The sequence below is a fragment of the Danio rerio genome, chromosome 6 (assembly GCF_049306965.1).
Source record: "Danio rerio strain Tuebingen ecotype United States chromosome 6, GRCz12tu, whole genome shotgun sequence".
Taxonomy (NCBI): Eukaryota; Metazoa; Chordata; class Actinopteri; order Cypriniformes; family Danionidae; genus Danio; species Danio rerio.
The window spans coordinates 1,940,508-1,963,404 of NC_133181.1; the positions used below are offsets into that span (position 1 = coordinate 1,940,508).

Below are 22,897 nucleotides of genomic sequence, written 5' to 3' on the forward strand. Positions count from 1 at the left end.
ATGCTGAATTTATCATTTAGGAGGTGGAGATGATCAAAATAGGTATAGTGAACAGCTTTTTAGCTTCACTTAAAGACAGCTAAGGTTAAAAAAGCCAAAGTATAATACTCACAAAATTGGCTTATTCTGAAAACGTAGCACTATATACATTTCTGGAGATCACCTGAAGTATATATGGCTGTATTTCGCCTTTAAAATGAGTGCTATGGGGCGGTGTGACGAGTTCCTTTTCATGCTAGCAGCTGACCACTTTCCTCTGTACGGACGGACTTTGTCTAGGAGCTCGCCATGTACGCTGGTGGACTTGAGACACAGAAAGGAGTTTGCCACGGTGATAAGCCGCCTTTCCACTGCACACGACATTTGAACACAACTGTCGGAATACGCCCCCTTGTGGCAGCCGCACAGTATTTTCAGTGTTGTCGTGCACCATGGGGGAGAAACTGATTGACACGGTGTCCGAAATAAAGGAGTGCAAAAGCAAGAGCCTTTATTCTCTGTGCGTTTACATAGTTTAATGAATGAATGAATACTAGAAACTCATAGACGGCTAAAATATTGGAGGGAATGTGGAGACAACATTAAAATATATATTTTTAATACTTTCTTACTTACATCTATGAAAAGAAAAGTTTCTTTTTTAATATAGATAAACTCCTATTTCTCATCTCGCGCGCAGGGATCTGCGTGGGCAAAACTGGAATACATCATATCCGGTCGGCAGGTCGCATACTGTCTAGTCGCAGGAGTTCAAATATTTCAACGAATTTTCCGCATACGGAGATGATCGGAACTCCACGCAGCTCCCGCACTGCTCTACATTGGAAATGAATGACTTCCGGTCTGTCGCTTGTCGTGTGCAGTGAAAAGGCGGCTATAGGATTTGAGTCTGGTGAAGAATGGTGTCAGAAAGCAGGCAAGACAAAAACAGAAGCCATAAATAGAAAGTTAACAGGGTGAGAATGTGGAAAAAATATAAAAAAAATGTGGTAAAAAATCAGGCAATTCTTTTCTGGTTAGCTTTTAAAAACTGTTCGTTTGGTGTGGGAAAGGAGGAGGGTGGCTCAGTTGATCGGTAAGTCAGTCAGTCAGTCAGTCAGTCAGTCAGTCACTTAGTCACCTGTGGCCTCTGGTGGATTTACATGAGAACTGCAGGCGTAAAAGGCACTTGTGAGTGAAATTTGAGATCTCAAAAAGCATCCACAGCGCCCTCTGGTGGATTTGTGAAAACAAAAACTGCTAAAAGAACGTAGCTCCTGGGAAGTATTTGGCGCTCTCCAGAAACATATATAGGGCTACATTTTTAAAATGAGCCTGAGTTGAATATACAGTGGTCTGTCGCTATAATGCGGTTCACCTTTCGCGATCTTGTGGATTTTTTTGTGCAATTTGACAAACTTTTTTTTTTTTACAACGCGGCCTGCGTCCTGATAGGGGAATTACCAACATATGTCACACATGATGTCACGGGTTCAACTGCGCATACCGGTTGCAAACGAAGACTGGGGGTGGGTGCTGGTCAGTCAGTGCTTTTGAAAACACTATTGGTTGGGTTTAGGGAAGAGGGAGGGTGGGTCAGTCAGTCAGTCAGTCTATCAGTCAATCGACAGCAGCTTTTGGTGGATTTACATGAGAACAGCAGGTATGAATGGCACTCACAAATCTGAGATCTGAAAAAGTGCACGCAGCGCCCTCTGGTGGACTGGCGAAAACAAAAACTGCAAAAAAAGCATTTCTCCCGGGATATATTTGGTGCTCTCCGGAAATGTATGTAGGGGTACGTTTTCAGAATGAGCCTGGGTTGAATATGCAGCGTAAGTAAATACATCACACGTTTTAAACTAATTGCCCTGTAATAGTATCATCCTCTACACTTTTAAAAATAAAGTTAAACTCAGTGAGGTTATACCTTTTTAAAAGGCACACATTTATACCTAAAAACTGTACATAACTTAAAAAAGTAGGTACACTTCTTATACGATTTGTTCCCTTCAGGTACAAATGTGTGCCTTTTAACAAAAAGTACGACGGCAGTGACAGCTTTTATGCTTTATTATTTCTGAGAGTGAATAAATACACTAATATCTTTCTGCACAAACATTCAGAACGTAAAATATTGGAGCAGGTAATGATAACAAACATTTTAACATTCAGGCGTTGTATTCTAATTCATGTGGTCGATATATAATAGCAGAATGATTAGGAGTTTTAGATGGAACAGGAATAAACACACTACTGAAACACCTCAGGCAGCAATAATCAATTAAAATATTAATAGGAGGGCTGACAACAGCCTGAACATTATTTCATACAAATCAGCCTTTACTAATTAAGTAGCTTTATTTATAAAAATTAATATGAGTGTAATTTCGGCTCTGTCTCACACACTGATGAAGTCGCTGCCGATTTGTTTTTAAATTAGTCACGACAGACACAAGTGTGTTTAGCCATGAATTATTCAGCAGATTAACATATATTCTAGACTGAAATAGTTAGCCGTCCATTTTCTATTTGCAGTAGAAATTTTTTTTTTCCCCTCAAAGTAACAGGCTCATAATGGATGCCTGGAGGTATTACACACTCTTATGATAATATACACATTTCTGAGATTAGAAAACAGGTGCACCGGTCTCATTTAAATACAAGACATGTAAAACACACACACACACACAGAGGGCTGTCATATAACAGATATGAGAATTAAAGTTAAAAAGGAAACATTTCAGCAAACTTCATGCATTCTGTAAAAAACACTGTATAACAGATAGCAATGAAAACAGTTTTACCATCTCTCCTGATCACTCCAAAGTGAATACATGAATTCAAACTGCTCAGTGAGCACTGCTGTGACCAGAAAGGGTTTTAAAACTATTGTTTTAAATTGTTGTTGTTTCACGTGGATCATATGAGCTGTTTTGTATAGATCTTTGTCCCTAGCAATGGGCTATAAATGTTTTTTTTCTCGGTTTATTCACAATTAAGAAATGAGAGGATGCAGGACTGAACTGTGTGTAGGCTACTTAATATTGAGGAAAAGCCCCAATCAGAGAGGCGAATATCAACAGCCAGACCTCTGTTTTCAGATGTCTGCGTTTTCCCCCATCCACACTGAGACGGAGAAGCAGCGTTTTAGAATGAAATCGGGCTCTTCAGCTTGTCCAAAACGTTCCATTTCGGCGCTTGAAAACTCTTGCGTAGTGTGGATTGATGGCGTAACCATAGCAAAACTTATGCGCATTCAAACTAAAACGCATTAGTGTAAACGGGGCCTAAGAGGGAAATAATAATGACTGCGGGACAGGAGACAAAAAAACAAACAAACAACAAAAAAAAACAATAGGAACAATAATTAAATTGAACACAATCAACACTGGGGAGAAATGGGGTCAAGGAGCACATGAGGAAAAACAGCAAACTAAACACAAGCAAGGAATAGAGTCTTCTGGCTCCTCCAAACAGTAGGGCCTCGCTCCTGAATCCAGTAAGCTATTGCCACTCATGTCCAGCTCTTTAAGATGAGAATTTGATGAATGTAGAGCCAATGCCAAACTCTCACAGCAAAAATCACTGAGATTGCAGCAAACCAATCTGAACATAATAATAATAATAATAACAACAAAAATCGGTTAGTAAGCATATAATTCATTTTAAACATATAAAGAAGAAATATGGTTTTAACATGGAGAATATGGTTTACATAGATTTATCTCCTGTTGGAAAAAGCAATGTTTGGGTATGTTTGGGTTTCAGGTTCTAAGAAAATGCATCAACACCATCTTAAATTGTGGGGTTGAAACTCATTGTTTCTGTCTCAAATTGAAGAGGAAATGAAGCACTCGGTTAAGTTTACATCATTTTGTACATTGGATTCCACTTTAATGGAAATGTATTAAATTAACTGGATTAATGTAACCATGTAGCAGAAAACTGCATGTTTTACTATAGATTTTAGACCTAGGGTGCCGCCATCTTGGAATACTGCTGTGTCTGATGTCACGGGGTTGGTTCTGTTCCCTCAGCTGAACAGATACAGTGGAAGTAAAGGAGACTGTAAAGCCTAATTAAACCGAATGCGTGAAGTTGTGGACGTGGAGCTGCTGCAAATACAAGCATCAGGTGTTGGTCTAATATAAAATTATATAAAATTATTCTATTTTTCTTTTTTTCCCCTTTTAATTACCGATCATTTGATGCGCTTTGATTCACTCTCTGTATTACACTGCCTGAATGCCTGTCTGGGTTTCAAAAGATGGTAGTAACAAACTGAACACAGAGACTGGACAGCCTAATTTAACCCAATGCTTGAAGTTGTGGATGTGCATCACAGAGCTGGTAAAAATACAACAAATACAGGCATTTAGGTGTCTTGCGTTGTGTATTTTTCTTTTGTTAATACCTTTTGTTTGAAGCACTTTGGTCCACACTCTCATGCTGCCTGACGAGGGGACTTACATTCAGGCTAATGCAACAATCAAAATAATACATGACTTCACGCTTTACTAAGTGACGTCTGTGTGGATTATGTCAAGACTTATTCCCTCATCAAGTCGATCAAGTCGATCTCTCAACATGTATGAAGGATAAAACCTGCCATGTGAAAAAACGCACTGATCTTAGTTTGGGTTGAACAAGAAAAGAGGCAAGGGGCTGTGGTAGTGAAAATTGAAAGTACCTGCACCCATTACGTCAGAACCGGACCTTATTGAAACCATGGGTGAAACCCAGACAGACAGTCAGGCAGCATATTACAGAGAGTCGAGGAAAGCGCATCAAATGATCAGTTATTAAAATGGGAAAAACAGAATAAATATATATTTTTATATTAGACACACATCTCATGCTTGTATTTGCAGCAGCTCAACGTCCACAATTTCACACATTGGGTTAAATTAGGCTGTTCAGTCTGTGTGTTCAGTCCTTTACTTCCACTGCATCTGTTCAGCTGAGGGAACAGAACCAACCCCGTGACATCAGACTTAGCACTATTCCAAGATGGCAGCGCCCTACGTCTAAAATCTATAGTAAAGCACGCTGTTTTCTTCTAAATAGTTACATTAATCGAGTTTGTTTAATATATTTTCATTAAAGTGTAATCCAATGTACAAAATAATGACAACTTGACCGAGTGCTTCATTTCCCCTTTAATATTTTATCAATGTGATAAATAAATAATAACACATGTTATATTGTACTTATTAGCAACTAAATTAAACCAAATTAATAAATTTCAAACCTCAGTTTCTCCAGCTGGCAGTTTGGGCTCTTCAGTCCATCACAGAGCAGAATCACTCCTGAATCCTGCAGGTCATTGAAACTCAGATCCAGCTCTAACAAATGGGAGTTTGATGATTGTAGAACTGATGTCAAAGATTCGTGACACTGGTCAGTGAGATTAATGGAGAACAATCTAAACAGCAAATGGAAAAAGACGGTAATTTTACATCCATTTACATCCATTGGGTAAGCTAAATTGTCCCTAGTAAAGTTGTGTGAATGAGTTTGTATGGATGTTTCCCAGTGATGGGTTGCAGCTGGAAGGGCATCCGCTGCGTAAAACATAAAACATACGCTGGATAAGTTGGCGGTTCATTCCGTTGTGGATACCTCAAATTAATAAAGAGACTAAGCCTAAAAGAAAATGAATGAACGAATGAATTATTTACAAAGGATATAATAAATAGTATACATTAGAAAAAGCTGCAAAGAAACTAGCAAACAGTTTTAACAATTAAAATTAACAGCTATTATAAAGAAATACAGGACAATGTATCAAATCTCATTAGTTGCGTTTGAAAGAAAATCCACCAAAATCGACTTCTTTAAGATGTTATTATTATTATTATTAATTATGTGTATATGTCTGTTCAAACCATTCAAACAGCCACCCAAAACCCAGACTTTCACACAGCTTCAAATTGCGTGTACAGGCACCTATTTATCACTACGGAGAGCTGACAGTCACGCACTGCTACATGAACTGACTGTTTGGAGGATTGCATAGGAGGGGCGACGGCGCCTGTAATGGTAAGGAAGGAAATCCATCTGTTTTTATATTTATTTATTTGAGAGCAAGGGATGTGCCCTGGTGGTTAAGCGGTATGGGTTGCATAAAGGTAGGATTGGCTATTCATTGCCAACCTGCATAGAAAGATTGAAAATACATACGGGAGAAAACGGGAAAAAAGATATGGTCTTAACTCATGGTTATATGCATGTTTGCTAATGTAACTCTGCTTATATACCAACCCGGGCTCATTGTGGAAACGTAGCCCCGTGGACGTTTCTGCGGACTGCGAAATTATGGAATCAGGTTAGTCTCAAAAGAAATTCACGCAAAAGACACGATGTACACATGCGTAGCCAAATTCACGTGCATAAAACCAAATTCACGTGTGTAAAATATTTATATACACAAAAATTTTCACGTGCTCAAAATAAAAATACATTTTCATAAAATACGTTTCACAAATGCAAAACACGATTTGCAAATTTATGAGAGTGTACAAAAAGTTTTGAAAGTTTAAAACTTGCGAGTTCATCCTGAATGAGAATGTGCAAATCCTCTTTCACGTACGACTCCCCCTGGATACGTGTGTGTGTATTTTTTAGACTTTCCTGGCAGAGTCAGGGCTACTCGTACCTACTCGAATTTGGCTACGCATGTGTACATTGTGTCTTTTGCGTGAATTATTATTGAGTCTAATCTGTCTCCATACGAAATACGTCCCGGTAGGTACGTATTTGAGCAGTTTTTGTTTTCGCGAATCCGTTCGCGCCCGCGCTGTTCTCGCGCGAAAAGCAGTCGGAGGCGACCGTTCGTCCGACTGGCTGGCTGGCTGAACGACCGAATGATCGACTGGGCGGCTGGCCGATTGGCCGACCCGACCACCCTCTTCCTCCTCCTCCTCCTTCCCTAAACCCAAGCAACGGTTAGCAAAAGCCGTCCAGAAAAACAAAAACAAAAACCCTCGTCTTTGATTTCGACCGTGTTTTCGGATCCCGCCGCGTTCTCGCCCTTATTTTTCGGATTCTGTTTTTCATCTTACCTAATTTCTGGAACCGCTCTTCCCCGGACCCAATCCCGGTCGTCCCCGTGGCCGGCTCCTCCTCCTCCGGGTCTCCGCTCCACCGACGTAACGCTGCGAGCTAAGTGGACAAACTGGTAGCAGCAGGAAAGCCCTCCACTCGGAGGCGAGCCGTCAGCCGGCGAGCGCGAAGAGGAGCTTGAGAAAAACTAAACACGGCCGAACGTACCTCCAGCCACGTAAATCGCGGTCTCCAGAAACGTCCGCGGGGCTACGTTTCCAGAATGAGCTTGGGTTGTTATATACAGCATGTGAATTGGCAATCAATGCCAGGGCTTCCTTAGATTAGTTTTTTTTTTTTTTAATTTGTAATTTTTCACAAAAATATCACTACATTCACCATTATTTTTGATTTGTATAATGATACCCAATGTGCATCAAACCAACATATAAAAGACATCTGAATGTCACACCTCAGTTTCTCCAGATGACAGTTTGGGCTCTTCATTCCCTCACAGAGCAGCTTCACTCCTGAATCCCGCAGGTCATTATTACTCACGTCCAGCTCTTTCAGACGAGAGTTTGATGATTGTAGAGCTGATGATAAACTCTCACAGCACTGACCAGTGAGATTACATTGTTCTAATCTGAATTTCATAAAAAAAAAAAAGAGGATACATGTAGATTTATTGTTTAAAATGTTTCAGCTTCATGTGGGTTTTGAAAATAGCATCTGTTAAATTACTGAATAATGAGTAGGAATACCAAATATAAAGGAGCACAAGGTTTGGAGAGTTCGATATTTTTAATGTCACATATACTTTCTCTAAACTGTCATCGCTTTGAGGCCAGGACCTTCACCTGCTTTGTGCACTTTTAAACATTTTGTAGTAGATTTTGTGCATCTTCTAACACTGGAGCCTTGCTTCATTGTTAGACTTACATGTTTTACCTACTGCATTTGAACTACATCTGTGTCTAGTCAGATTTAAGCTACAGTTGTAAATTAATAAAATAAAAAATAATGAAAAAAGATGTGATGCTTTAAATACACACATTTACTTAAATTATATTTGAATTATATGAATCTCAAACCTCAGTTTCTCCAGCTGACAGCTCTTCAGTCCATCACAGAGCAGCTTCACTCCTGAATCCTGCAGGTCATTATTACTCACGTCCAGCTCTATCAGGCGAGAGTTTGATGATTGTAGAGCTGATGATAAACTCTCACAGCACTGACCGGTGAGATTACAGGATCCCATTCTAAATAAAAGTAATGAAATGTACAGATTTTTAAATCAATTTTATTTTCAAATCATGTTTTCACTTTTTTTTGTCATATGAGGGTTATCATATTTGTAGGTGACACAGAAATATTAGAGGATGCTTCCCAATTTAGACAATCTACTCAATCATTTTTGTTCATTTAAAAGTTCATGGATAATTGCCATCAATAAACATTTATAATTGGATAGATGCATTCAATCTCAAACCTCAGTTTCTCCAGCTGACATGTTGAGCTCTTCAGTCCCTCACAGAGCAGCTCCACTCCTGAATCCTGCAGGTTATTATCACTCATGTCCAGCTCTATCAGGCGAGAGTTTGATGATTGTAGAGCTGATGATAAACTCTCACAGCACTGATCAGTGAGCATACAGAAGTCCAAACTAAACAGCATAAAAAAGGACAAAATACATCCAATAATTAGGTTTTTAAATTATTAACATCTTCATCTGAGGTTGATAACAGTAAAAGTGATTCATAACAATCCCTTCAACAAGTACTGGAGTTCAGCAATAGTTTTTCAGGACACAAACACACAACCCATGTAGTATTTTTGACAATAAAACATATAAGTTTATATATATATATATATATATATATATATATATATATATATATATATATATATATATATATATATATATACACACACACAAACACAGTGCATCCAGAAAGCATTGATACCACTTTACTTTTTCCACATTTGTTTATGCTCCAGCTTTATTCCAAAATGGATTCGATTGATTGATTTCTTCAGCATTCTACACACAATCCCCCATAATGACTATGTGAAGAAATATTTTTTGAAATTGTTGCAGATTTATTAAAAAATAAAAAAGCTGTAAAATCAGATGTACATAAGTATTCACAGCATTTGGCATGAAGCTCTACATGAAGCTCAGGTTCATTCTGTCTCCTCTGATCATTCTTGATGTTTCAGCAGCTTCATTGGAGTTCACCTGTGCTCAATTCAGCTGATTGGACATGATCTGTAAAGGCTACACCTGTCTATATAAGGGCCCAGGGTTGACAGTGCATGTCAAAGCACAAACCAAGCATGAAGACAAAGGAATCGTCTGTAGACCTCCGAGACAGGATTATCTGGAGGCACAAGGCTGGGGAAGCTTACAGAAACATTTCTGCAACTCTGAAAGCTCCAATGAGCACAGCGGCCTCCATCATCCGTAAGTGGAAGATGTTTAACCACCAGGACTCTTCCTAGAGCTGGCCGGACATCTAAGCTGAGTGATCAGGGAGAAGGGCCACAGTCAGGGAGGTGATCAATAACCCGATGGTCACTCTGTCTGAGCTCCAGCGTTCTTCTGTGGAGAGAGGAGAACCTTACAGAAGGACAACCATCTGTGCAGCAATCCACCAATCAGGCCTGTATGGTAGAGCGGCCAGACGGAAGACACTCCTCGCCTAGAGTTTACCAAAAGACATCTGAAGGACTCTCAGAGCATCAGAAACTAAACTCTCTGCTCTGATCAGACTCAAACTGAACTGTTTGGAGTGAACGCCAGGCGTTATGTTTGGAGAAAAGCAGGCAGCGCTCATCAGCAGGCTAACAGCATCCCTACAGTGAAGCATGGTGGTGTTGGCATCATGCTGTGGGGATGTGTTTCAGCAGCAGGAACTGGAAGACTAGTCAGGATAGAGGGAAAGAGGAATGCAGCGATGTACAGAGACATCCTGAATGAAGTAAATAAATTTAATCCATTTTGAAATAGGCTGTGACATAAACAAATGTGAAAAAAGTGAAGCCATAGAAATATATAATTGTCATCAATATACATTTTAATTGGATAGATACATTAAATCTCAAACCTCAGTTTCTTCAGCTGACAGTGTGGGCTGTTCATTCCCTCACAGAGCAGCTTCACTCCCGAATCCTGGATGATATTGGAACTCATATCCAGCTCTGTCAATGGTGAGTTTAGGTTCTGCAGGGCTAAAGCCACAGTTTCACAGCAGGAATCATTAAGACTGCACATGGAGAGTCTGTAAAACAGGACATTTGATCAAGATAAATTTGGGTGCTTATTTTATGTGAACAGCGTTATTTGAGAAATTACATTAAATATTCAAACTTATAGGCAAAAAATGAAACTGTCATTGTGTTACTTACATGGCTTTTCTGCAGCATCTCACAACTGGTAGGAGACTCAAGCAGCCTCCCAATGAACGTGTGTACATCCTCAGGTTGAGCTCATCCAGCACCTCCTCTGACATCAGCAGTACGTACGCCAGCAGTGAACACATGGAGGATGACAGGGGTTTTCCTAAATTTGTCCTTAAGTATTCTTTCGTTTGCTTATATAACGAATCGTCTTTGAGCTCCAGTAAGCAGTAAAACAGGTTGACTGAAGTTTCTGCTGAGACGTCCTGGCTGTGTAATATTTCTGTAATGTGTTTAGTAGTTGTTGTGATGCTGTCTCTGCTGTCTTTATTGTGTGTGAACAGGCCTTTGAGAAGTTTCTGATTGGATTCCAGTGAAATGCCCAGCAGAAATCTCAAGAACAGGTTGAAATGTCCTTTCTCACTCTGCACTGCTTTGTTAACTGCGTGTGTCAGTAAATCATGCAATGGAATATCTGCGTGTAGCGCTGACTGAGAGAAAAGCAGACGTTTGTACCAAACTCGGGTTTGTTTCTCTTCAAGGAAGAACTGAAGCTCCTCCATGTTCTTGTCCAGGTAGCAGAGGAACACATGCACTGCAGCGAGAAACTCTTGAACACTCAGATGCACAAAGCTGAAGGTCTTTAGCTCATGAAGTCCAGCCTCTTGCTGAAAGATCTCAGTGAGCATCCCTATGGACTCGAAGTCTCCGTGTACATCAATGCCACATGCGTTCAGATCTTCCTCATAAAACACAGCATTGTCCTTCTTCAGCTGTTCAAACGCTAGCTTTGCTAACTTCAGAATCATTGTTTTATTAGAATCTAACAGCTTGGTGCGTTCCCTCTCAGTTTTCTGATCATGCTTCTGGCTCTTCAAGTTCATCTGTATCAGCAGAAAGTGGATGTACATTTCAGTGAGTGTTGTGTTGATGGTCTCTTCATCTTTCCCCGTAAGGATGTCTGTAAGGACAGTAGCTGTGATCCAGCAGAACACAGGGATGTAGCACATGATGTAGAGACTAGGAGATTTCCTAATGTGTGAGATCATTCTAGAGGCCTGAGCCTCGTCTGTGATCCTCTTTCTGAAGTATTCCTCCTTCTGCTGGTCAGCGAATCCTCGCACCTCTGTGGTCAGCCCCACATACTCAGGAGGGATCTGATTGGCTGCTGCTGGCCGTGAGGTCACCCAGATCAGAGCTGATGGAAGCAGACTGCCATTGACCAGACTTGTAAACAGCTGATCTACGGATGATCGCTCCTTAACACTCGTCACCATTCCACTTTTAAACTCCAAAGGCAGTCGACTCTCATCCAGGCCATCAAAGATAAACGCAAGCGTACAACTGCAAATATGGACGATCTGTGTGGTTTCCAGGTCCTTCAGCTCAGGGTTGAATCTCTGCAGAAGCTCCAGCAGGCTGATCTTGGTGTCTTTAATGCAGTTCATCTTTCGGAAAGGAAGCAGGAACACAAAGTCTATTTCATCATTGGCTTTGCCTTCTGCCCAGTCCAGAATGAACTTGTGCACTGAGACAGTTTTCCCAACGCCAGCGATGCCTTTGGTCAACACAATCTTTTCCTGCTGATCTTTGTTCAGGTTAAACACATCATTGCATTTGATTGCCTCGTGCTTGGTCTTGTTCTGTGCTTTACAGGTTTTAAAGGCATCATCAATCAGCAGAATCTCGTGTTCTCGATTGACCTCTCTAATATCCCCCTCTGTAATGAAGAGTTCTGTGTAAACCTCTTTGAGATTTGCTTTTTTAATTTGTTTACCCTCGAATATTTGTTCTACTTTCATCTTCATCTTTATTTTGTGAGTTTTCAACAACTCCTGCAGCCAGAGATCCTCTGTTATGAAAAATAGCAAATAGGACAAAGCATGAGCAAAGCTATATTAGAAAATGAACAACAAAAGTTTTCACATTGTCATAATTCATCTGGTGCAGACATATGGGGTTACAATTTATACTGCTGGAAGCTTGGAAAATATTATATATACAATTTCAATGTGGTAATGTCATTGGCCCATGAACATTTCCTGCTTGTTATCAAACTATAGTTGCATCCCAAATCTCATACTTATGCACTATTCTACGCCATTTTGTAGTATAAATAGTGTAAGTAGTGCATTCACACTGAAAACTCTTAAGATAATAAGTGCACTTTCATTACCCGGATGATCACTCATTCAGCCGCTAAAATGAAGTGTGTATTGATGGACACTTCACGCACTCAACGACCGCAGGTTTGCTTACGTAGCGGAAGGGGCGGAGCTATCGGACGCACATGTTGAATAACTTTATTTATTTTGGATGGTGAAAGCAAAATTCTCCTACGAGAGTGATTATAGCGCCTCCCGATGGTGAATGCGGTTATACTCACGGCAGGTATTATCTGATAATTCGGTCGTTTATTTCACTGATTTGGCAACCGTCAAACGTCATCAGGGAAACGGTTTGAATTTCCTTTTAGTAAAAACACATTAGTGTGCCATTTGGGACGCCACTACATACATATACAATCCTGTTGAGTGTGTAAGTGCATAAGTACATAGTGCATGAGTGCATAGTGCATAGTGTGCCATTTGGGACGCAGCTTATAGTTGCATCCCAAATCGCATACTAATGCACTATTCTACGCCATTTTGTAGTATAAATAGTGTAAGTAGTGCGTTCACACTGAAAACTCTTAAGATAATAAGTGCACTTTCATTACCCAGATGATGCACTCATTCAGCCGCTAAAATGAAGTGTGTAGTGATGGACACTTCACGCACTCAACGACCGCAGGTTTGCTTACGTAGCGGAAGGGGCGGAGCTATCGGACGCACATGTTGAATAACTTTATTTATTTTGGATGGTGAAAGCAAAATTCTCCTACGAGAGTGATTATAGCACCTCCCGATGGTGAATGCGGTTATACTCACGGCAGGTATTATCTGATAATTCGGTCGTTTATTTCACTGATTTGGCAACCGTCAAACGTCATCAGGGAAACGGTTTGAATTTCCGTTTAGTAAAAAAACATTAGTGTGCCATTTGGGACGCCACTACATACATATACAATCCTGTTGAGTGTGTAAGTGCATAAGTACATAGTGCATGAGTGCATAGTGTATAGTGTGCCATTTGGGACACAGCTTATAGTTGCATCCCAAATCGCATACTAATGCACTATTCTACGCCATTTTGTAGTATAAATAGTGTAAGTAGTGCGTTCACACTGAAAACTCTTAAGATAATAAGTGCACTTTCATTACCCGGATGATGCACTCATTCAGCCGCTAAAATGAAGTGTGTATTGATGGACACTTCACGCACTCAACGACCGCAGGTTTGCTTACGTAGCGGAAGGGGCGGAGCTATCGGACGCACATGTTGGATAACTTTATTTATTTTGGATGGTGAAAGCAAAATTCTCCAACGTGAGTGATTATAGCACCTCCCGATGGTGAATGCGGTTATACTCACGGCAAGTATTATTTAATAATTTCGTTGTTTATTTCACTGATTTGGCGACCGTCAAACGTCATCAGGGAAACGGTTTGAATTTCCGCTTAGTAAAAAAACATTAGTGTGCCATTTGAGATGACACTACATACATGTACTATCCTGTTGAGTGTGTAAGTGCATAAGTACATAGTGTATAGTGTGCCATTTGGGATGCAGCTTATTTCATAACTGTAACAAGAGGCAATTCTCTCTTCATGTTAAAACAGCTATCATATCATTATTTATCATTATGTGAATCTTTCAGGAATCCCAGAAGCTATGGAAATTAAAAATGTAAAACAGGAACTACATCAGGACCGTTGTTATTGTTTACAATCCTCAAAATGGTCTATACCAGTGGTTCTCAAACTTTTTTTCATCAAGTACCACCTCAGAAAAAAATAGTCTCTCCAAGTACCACCAAAATGAGAAGTATTGAAATACGTAGCGTAGTAGACCAAATTAAGCAACTACAGCTCTGCACAGTTCAAAAACGTGTCAGATTAGTTACTATTATTAAGAATATTTTTTATAGTCAGCCACTTTAAACATTATAAATAGTCTGAACGTTAAGACTGTACTGTGCTTATATGTAAAAAAAACAAAAAGAAAAACTAAAAACATCAACATTTAAATTAAAATGTGCTTTTAAAGTTAAAAATGGTAGGTTACTGTTCTTAAAAAGTAAAGAGAAAATTGCTGTACTTAAATGTAAAGTATTAACATATCGTATATATGGGCTATACGTTGTCATATTCATATACAAATCATTTTGATAAATTTTTACATATATGTAACATGTACATATTACATATTTGATTCCTCCACGTACCACTAGAAGGAAGCTCGAGTACCACTAGTGGTACACGTACCACAGTTTGAGAACCACTGGTCTATACTATTTCTTCTGTACTAATGAGGGACTACAGGGACATTCTGAACATAGGAAGAGTTCTTCTGATGTAGCAGAAATTTCTCAAAGCTCCAATCTCTGCCATTTGTCTTACAGAAACCATGTGCATTTCATCGTACACAATTCATCTGCTCATGATCTTCTTTCATATAACTTTGTCATGTTTGGTGCAACATAGGATCATTTTGAAAACGTATCCCTATATACATTTCTGGAGACAGCAAATTATGTAGCCAGAGGTATGTTTGGCTGCATTTAATTTTTTTAAACAAACGCTTTAGAGCGGTTTGACCAGGGCTTAATTTGTGCCAGAACACGCCAGATCCAGATCCGGCTCCTCTGAAATCTGATCCGGCACCTCATTTTACTGATCCCCCTCTTCAACCGCCCTGCTCCCCCGTCCACTGTTCACTTTCACTTTCTTCCGCGATTCTCGTCCTCGACACCCCTTTGCCATCCAACACCCCACCAAACCCCAACCCCCCCACTTTCCACTTTAGTGCGAGACACTTTCTCGGGTAACAGATCTGTTACCTCGATCTGTTCCGAGACCTTGCAATTCACAAATTAAGCAACGGGTTTGACGACATTCCTTTTTGCGCTGACCGCTTACCTCCGTATGGACAGCTTATCTACTGTAACCAGTTAGTCCTGTTCGCTCGCCGCTTGAGACTTGAGACACAGAGAGGAGTTTACCAGGACGACAAGGTTTGTGTCTGTTGAAGAGCGGTTCCAGAAAGCAGGTAAGACAAAAAACAGATCCCAAAAAACTCAATAAACAGACAAGGTCTTTTCTTTTTCTGGATTGCTTTTGAAAGCTGTCGGTTGGGTTTAGGGAAGTGGGTGGGCAATAAAATTGGTTGTGTTTAGGGAGGGTGGGTCAGTCAATTGGTTGGTCAGTGAATCAATCAGTAATTCAGTCAGTCAGTCAGTCAATCAACAGCGGCCTCTGGTGGGTTTATGCGAGAACAGCAGGAGTGAATGACAATCGCAAGAGAAATTTAAGATCTGAAAAGGAGTCCACAGCAGCCTCTCATGGATTCACGAAAACAAAAACTGCTAAACTGCAAAAAAAAAAAAAAAAAAAAAATATATATATATATATATATATATATATGTATGTATATATATATATCCTGGGAAGTATTTTGCGGTCTCCAGAAATGTATATAGAGGTACATTTTCAGTATGAGCCTGGGTTGGTTTGGTGTCACTTTACAGTTCATGACTTCAGCTTGTAGTGATGGAATCAATAGAGACATTGATGTGTTTCAATATACAATCTGTTTACTATTGTTAAGTCAGGGCCTGAAGAGAATACTGTATGGTAATCTGCCTCTCCCCCACTTTATCAGGCCTACACTGCATGACCCAAAACAACGATGTACTGAGATTAAAACAAACAACAGATCTTTTAAAATGATTTTAAACTAGTGTAAAAAATGAATCAAGCTGGTTCACCTTGTTCCAATCCACTGTGCACTGTGAAGAGACAAAACAGAGAACATATGAGACTAATAACACAACTAATTAGTTTTAACATCGCTGTTTCGCTATAATTCGATTTTAAGAAAGTTTACATCTGCAAGGATGAAATGGTTTAAGAAGTAAATGTATAAAGTTAGAAATGTCTCATTAAAATGTTGCTCACTACATGTCTTCATTAGTTAATCCTCAAAATATGAAGTGACATGCCCATTTTTACCAGATAATAACAGAATAATAACAGAAAACTATTGTACATTTTAATATTTTTGGGGTGTTTTATATTTTGAAGTGTTGATCAAATAAATACAGTCTTCCTAAACATATAAATAAGAACAGTCTTCTTGTTTAATGAACTTAATTTGCTTGATTTCTTCTATTATCAGACATGTTGAACCCTTTCTATCTCCTGTACTTTAAAAAAAAATCCTGGTTGCCTTAAATTTAAGCTGAATCAAATTAACCTTATGAGTCTATTGAACTTATGTTAAACTGACTTAAAACAGCTTGCATAATTTATAATATTAAGTTTGAAAATTATTAACTTAGTTTAATACGTTTCAAAGACCTAAAACATTTGCTGTCAGGACTAATTAATCATATAATGTTTTACAGTGTGGCTACTGTACAGAGCCTACATCAAATTCAACACTCTGAGATTGACTTTCAGGAATATTCACAAATATGTGTGTCTATGCTGACGTTCATTAGTATCTTTACCTTCTTCATACTTGTTCTCTAACTCTTCAGCCAGCTGGTTCTGCCTCATCTTCCTCAGGATGTACAGTGTGATCATCACAGCTTCTTTTTGATTGTAAAACTCCATCATCAGATTCACGATTTCAGTGTAACCAGCGTTCTCCAGTTTACCAGCTCGGATTCGCCGATCTGCTTTTAAGTAACTCCGAAATCTGTTCAGTCTGTCCTGTTCTAGATCATCCAGAGTGTCGTAAAGCAGGTCTAAAACAGAAGCTGCCATTTTTCAGGGCCTGTTGAAGATGGAAAAGGTTTTTTAAAAATCTGCAGAGGAAGAAATATCAAAATAAATATATGTTATTTACAAGACTTCAGGCATAAAAACAAGACTTTTCTGGTATAAAAAACAAGACAAGGTAACATTAACTTTACCAATGCTGTGAAAGTGTGAAAGTTTAAGAATCTTTCCCATTTTAAATCCTCAGACAAAGACTTCAGTTTAGATGTTCATATTATAAATTAATTAAAGTAAAATATTGAATGAATGCACATGGTCCAAGTTTATCAAAGTAAATACAATATAATAGATTAAGTAAAATTTTAAATAAGTCTCTGTATTTAAGCAAGGGGTACTTTAAGAAATTAAAGCTTTTACATTTCTTTAGTTTTGATCAGTTTTAGTTACACATGAATCTGCTATTATTACTGAAGATATAGTTAAAATATTATATTTGGCGACTCACCTTGTACAGTGAATGATACTATTTGTAGATACAGTACTTCGTCGTCGTCTGTAACTGGTCTCTGATTCAACTGGAGTGCCAGTTTTCTTTCACTTTTGGAGACCTTTGCGTGCGTCTCTGCTGAATTCAAGTGACCATTTCAGAATCAAAAAACAAACGGAGCAAAACAGGTTTTTCAGGAGTTTTGCGTTATGTGAGGAAACTATGCAGACGATCACAATCAGACATCTCTTGTGTCTCGGTGCTGATTTGTTTTTAAAGGGTCACGAAACACCAGAACACATTTTTTGAGCTTTTGACAGTCGTATATGTGTCCCACACTGCTAAAAACACTATTAGGACACCTATATTTCACTAAAAAGTGTAAATTGGTTGTTTTTGCGTTATTTCAAGCAAATTCGTACTTCCTGTTTGAAACGAATTTTTGAAGCTGCGTCACGGTCATGACATAATAGCGTGTATTCCAGCGTGCAGACTGGACGTCTGTGCCAGAGTGAGTCTTATTACGTCTTACAGTGTGCTGCATTAATGCATGAGTAAAGCTTGGTTCAAACCAATCAGCGCGCTCTATTGTGCAACTTCATTAATATTCATTAGTGTCACCGTGTTTACACCACAAAGACGCCATGTTGTGTTGGCAAAACAAGCGTGAAGTGTTGCTTTTATAGTTTGCTACAGTTAAGTTTCGTTTTCATTTTCTCTCTGTGAGAGCTCAGTCTCACGTGTGGATTAACAGTGTACGCGACGCTCGACAACAATAACTTACGTGTCTAAGGAGGATTATTGTTTACCTGAGAGCTGTTCTCATCTGCAAACGCTGAAATCTGGATTTGCTTGTAGTATTCTCTCCATAAAGACGAGGCTCTAGTTGCTGGTGATTGTCCTGTCTCTACAGATTTGGTAAGTGAGCGACCAGTGCTCTTTGTTTATTCAGTTTGCTCGTATCGAATTAAGTTAACTATAGCACTGAGTGCAGAAATGTTAGCACCGCATTTAGTGACCGGAATAACACACGCCACTTTCTGACGCTACCTGCCGTGTGCATCTAAGTTTCCGGGAAATGCGGAGTTTTTTTTTCTCTCATTCGCCGTGCGGTATCAAACATTGCATGAAAAATACACGCTTAGAGCAGTTCCTCGAATCAAATACCTCGTTTGTCGCGAGGGGCATGAATGAATTCCCTGAATGAAAGAGCCAAACTGCAGTTAAAGTCCAACATTTATTAATTCAGCAAATAATTCGACTACAGATGTCCATGTAGGTTAAACACCATCGCTTTCTCCTGTCTGTGTGGGTGTGTATTTTGACTCTGAAACTCGCGCGTGCACAAATAGACACTCCCACACCATCCCACTTTAGTTCCTCCGACACTCCCCCCTAAACAGAGCTGGACACGCCCACTTTTCTAACTTTTCCGAAAGTAGAGGTGTGAAAACACCCTGCTGAAACGAGGGGGTTTCATGGCCCTTTAAACAAGTCACGACAGACACACGAGTGCTTGTATTTTAAGTATTGACAGAAAGGACAAGATCTCGGATACAAGTGGCCGAAATGAGTTTCCTTCGCAGGGTGGCAGGGCGCACTCTTATGGATAGGGTGAGGAGCTCTGACACCAGAGAGGAGCTCGGAGTATAGCCACTACTCCACATCTGTTTCGGACGCCTCCGGGATGCCTACCTAGGGAGGTGTTCAAAGCATGTCCCACAGGGAGGAGGCCTCGGGAAAGACCAAGGACACGCTGGAGGGACTATTTGTTCAAATTCAAATTGGGATCATTTGGACACTTACCACTACTTTTTTCAGGTTAGAGCCGGAATTTATGTATATGTTGCGATGTCAGTTCAATGTACAGCGTGCATAGCATTATCAAACTATTCTTATTGACATCTTGAAGTGAAAACAGACTGAACTTGAGGCTGGGTGACCTGGGGCCTCATGTATCAACGCTGCGTACGCACAAAAACATTGCGTACGCAAGGTTTCACACTCAGAATCGCTCACGTTTGGATTTACTAACAATGAACTGAGCGTGGGAATGTGCGCAGGTTCACGGCAGCTTTTTTGCAGGCGTACGCACATTTTTTTGTGCGTGTCTGTTTTATTTCCATTGGCGACTCCTAGAGGCAGTTGTGTTAAATTCCTCTCTACAAAGTGTCTGAGCCATGCAATGGCAGCTGTATGAGACGGGTTCATCTAGTAGGTATGTAAGATTTCCATACCATACATTTGACCAGCTAAACATTAAAGCACAATTTGCAGCAGTCGCCTGTTTTCCCAATGTAATCTGAGCGATCTACTGCACGCACAGTGCTATAAAGACACTATCTGAAGATGAATTTGCATGCGTGAATCAGAAACATTTCCATTCAATAAATGTGCAAATAAAATATGATGCACAAACTTATTAATGATTCCTACTAGTCTTTCTCGTGATAAATAGTGGGCAAGATATGATATGTAGCGGGGGAAAAAAGAAGATAGAGTTCATCAGACGCTGGATTCGAGCCGAGTTTATGCTCGAACGTGTCAAAACAAGATCACATGCGTCTTACGAGGTGCGCCACTGAGACTGTTCAGAGTGCTGCAACAGTTTACAGTTATAAATCACACTATTTCTTTTTTAAATGCACTCAGTGCGATGTTCAGACCCAACTGTGTTAACCGCATCAGCTAAACTCTCCCACTCTATTTTTTTCTTTTGTTGTTAATTCCGAAAAACAAACTTGCAAATAACACCGCTTTTCTCCGATCTACCTCTGAAAGCAGCACCTCCAATTCACATTCTGTTCAAAGTTTCTCTTTTTGCTTGATTTTGCCGTTGCTTTTTCGTTGGGTTTTGCCATTAGCATAGTCATTAGCATATTCATACGGGGGCGGAGGCAGGGAGGGGTTTTGTGCTCGTGCATGTTGCGCTCAGTTTCACGTTCATTCGGATGTACAAAAGAATATGCGTGAGATTCGGCGTACGCAGTGTTTCATACATCTGAATTTTTTTCTGCATACGCACATTTACAGCTTTGTGCGTACGCAATGTTTTAGTAAGATTTCCACGCAAGTCTTCGTACATGAGGCCCCTGGTCCGATAAACTTACTTCTGCACAGACAGCATGACCGTCCTTCTCGGCACCGCAGATGGCGAGCAGGACCACAGTACGTCTTCCTCGACTTTAGCCATCATTCCAACACAGGCGCGCGCCCTAACCGAAAGTGGGAGACGCATCTCTATAACAACCTCTCGCGACACAACCTCTCCAATGCGGCGCCTCGCGATATTTGCAAACAAACCATATGGATCATATTTATTATCATTTGACACTAACGGAGGAACGCCGTGTAGCGAAGAGTACTGATTTCACTCAAAAAGTTTATTTGAGTAAGAGTAAATGTACACATATTTAAATGTACTCAAAAAAAGTACTCGTTACCCAACAATTTTACTCAAGTAAATGTAATGAAGTAAATGTAATACATTACTACCCACCTCTGAAATCAGGTAAGTGACATTCTAAGTCGATCTCTCTCTTTTGGATGTTGTAGTGCTGTTTTTATACTATAGTCATCTGCAAGTGTTACTGAGAGATCTCTGAAGACTGATGGCATTGCATGCTGTTCAGCCTTATAAACTTAAAATGTGAGCAAAATCCAACCCAAGCTCATTCTGGAAACGTAGCCCCGCGGATGTTTCTGGAGACCGCGATTTACGTGGCCGGAGGTACGTAAGGCCGCGTTTAGTTTTTTTCGAGCGAACGCTGCGGGGCTGTGTGGCGCCGCTCCGCCCCTCCTCTTCGCGCTGGCCGGCCGACGGCTCGCCTCCGAGTGGAGGGCTTTCCCGATGCAATCAGTTTGTCCGCTTAGCTCACAGCGTTGCGTCGGCGGAGCGGAGGCCCCGGAGGAGGAGGAGCCGGCCGCGGTGGACGACGACCGGGATCGAGTCCGGGGAACAGCAGGTTCTGGAAATCAGATAAGACGAAAAACGGTATCCGAAAAATAAGGGCGAGAACGCGGCGGGATCCGAAAACGCGGTCGAAATCGAAGACGAGGGCTTTTATTTTTATTTTTTTTTTGGACGGCTTTTGCGAACCGTCGCTCGGGTTTAGGGAAGAAGGAGGAGGAGGAGGAGGAGGAAGAGGAGGGCGGCCGAGTCGGCCGATCCGGCGGCTTTTCGCGCGAGAACGGCGCGGGTGCGAACGGCGCGCGCTCCCGAGAGGCGCCCGAGACGCGAAAAAGCGCGCACAGCGGCCTCTCGTGGAGAAAAACGCTCGAATACGTACCTCCCGGGACGTAAATCGCGGTCCGCAGAAACGTCCGCGGGGCTACGTTTCCACAATGAGCCCGGGTTGGCAAAATCAGCTGTTTTGTCTTCACTTTAGACATTACTCTAGAGAATCATTCAAACACTAGCTCTACAGTGACGTTTGTGAATTAGCAACGGTTTCTGCTGTTCTGACGTCAGCTGCAAAGCTGTGTATGAATGTTGGAAGAGAGTAGTTCCTCATACAAAAGGGTTTTTAGACTCTCCGTGTTTGATTATTAGCCCTACTGTATATTGTTTTATCCCCAATTTATGTTTAATGGAGAAAAGTTTTTTTTCCAGTACATTTCTAATCATAATAGTTTTAATAACTCATCTCTAATAACTGATTTATTTTCTCTTTGCCATGATGACAGTAAATAATATTAGACTAGATATTCTTCAAGACACTTCTATACAGCTTAAGGTGACATTTAAAGGCTTAACTAGGTTATTTAAGTTAACTAGGCAGGTCAGGGCAATTAGGAAAGTTATTGTATAACGATGCCTTTCCAGCTGCAGCCCATCACTGGGAAACACCCACACACTCATGCAACAAGAACATGCAAACTCCACACAGAAATGACAACAGACCCAGCCAGGGCTCGAACCAGCAACTTTCTTGCTGTGAAGCGACATTTTAAATATAATAGTCTAAACAAGCAGCAAAAATAATACTTGTGTGTATCCATGTAACTAATTACACTTATTAGCTATTAATAAGCAGCTATTTAAGAGTGTACTGAGCTAAAAGCCACAGTTAATGGTTTGTTAATAGCGTGAACTACCTTAAAATAAAGTGTGACCAAAATCTCTCGCGAATGATAGAAATGAAACAGAAAGACC

The 22,897-nt window shown here is 40.3% G+C and overlaps 1 protein-coding gene across 3 annotated transcripts; it reads right to left on the bottom strand.

Annotated features, from left to right (window-relative positions):
• Nucleotides 1-2,034: 2,034 nt before the first annotated feature.
• On the bottom strand, nt 2,035-17,908 carry LOC137495879 (protein NLRC3). Of its 3 annotated transcripts, none has more exons than XR_012407503.1 (10): nt 17,761-17,908; nt 17,042-17,341; nt 16,298-16,318; nt 10,438-12,280; nt 10,137-10,310; nt 8,519-8,612; nt 8,121-8,288; nt 7,499-7,672; nt 5,234-5,407; nt 2,035-3,588 (listed from the first exon to the last, which is right to left on the bottom strand). XR_012407503.1 is itself a non-coding variant. In XM_073953491.1 (10 exons), the coding sequence occupies exons 2-10, from the start codon at nt 17,298-17,300 to the stop codon at nt 3,387-3,389; spliced, it is 3,189 nt and encodes a 1,062-aa protein (XP_073809592.1). In that variant the 5' UTR covers nt 17,301-17,310; nt 17,761-17,908; the 3' UTR covers nt 2,035-3,386. The 3 variants fall into 3 exon arrangements, 2 of the variants coding, with proteins under 2 accessions (XP_073809592.1, XP_073809591.1); XM_073953491.1 differs by having other exon boundaries at nt 8,519-8,692; nt 17,042-17,310; XM_073953490.1 differs by having other exon boundaries at nt 8,519-8,692.
• Nucleotides 17,909-22,897: the final 4,989 nt, after the last annotated feature.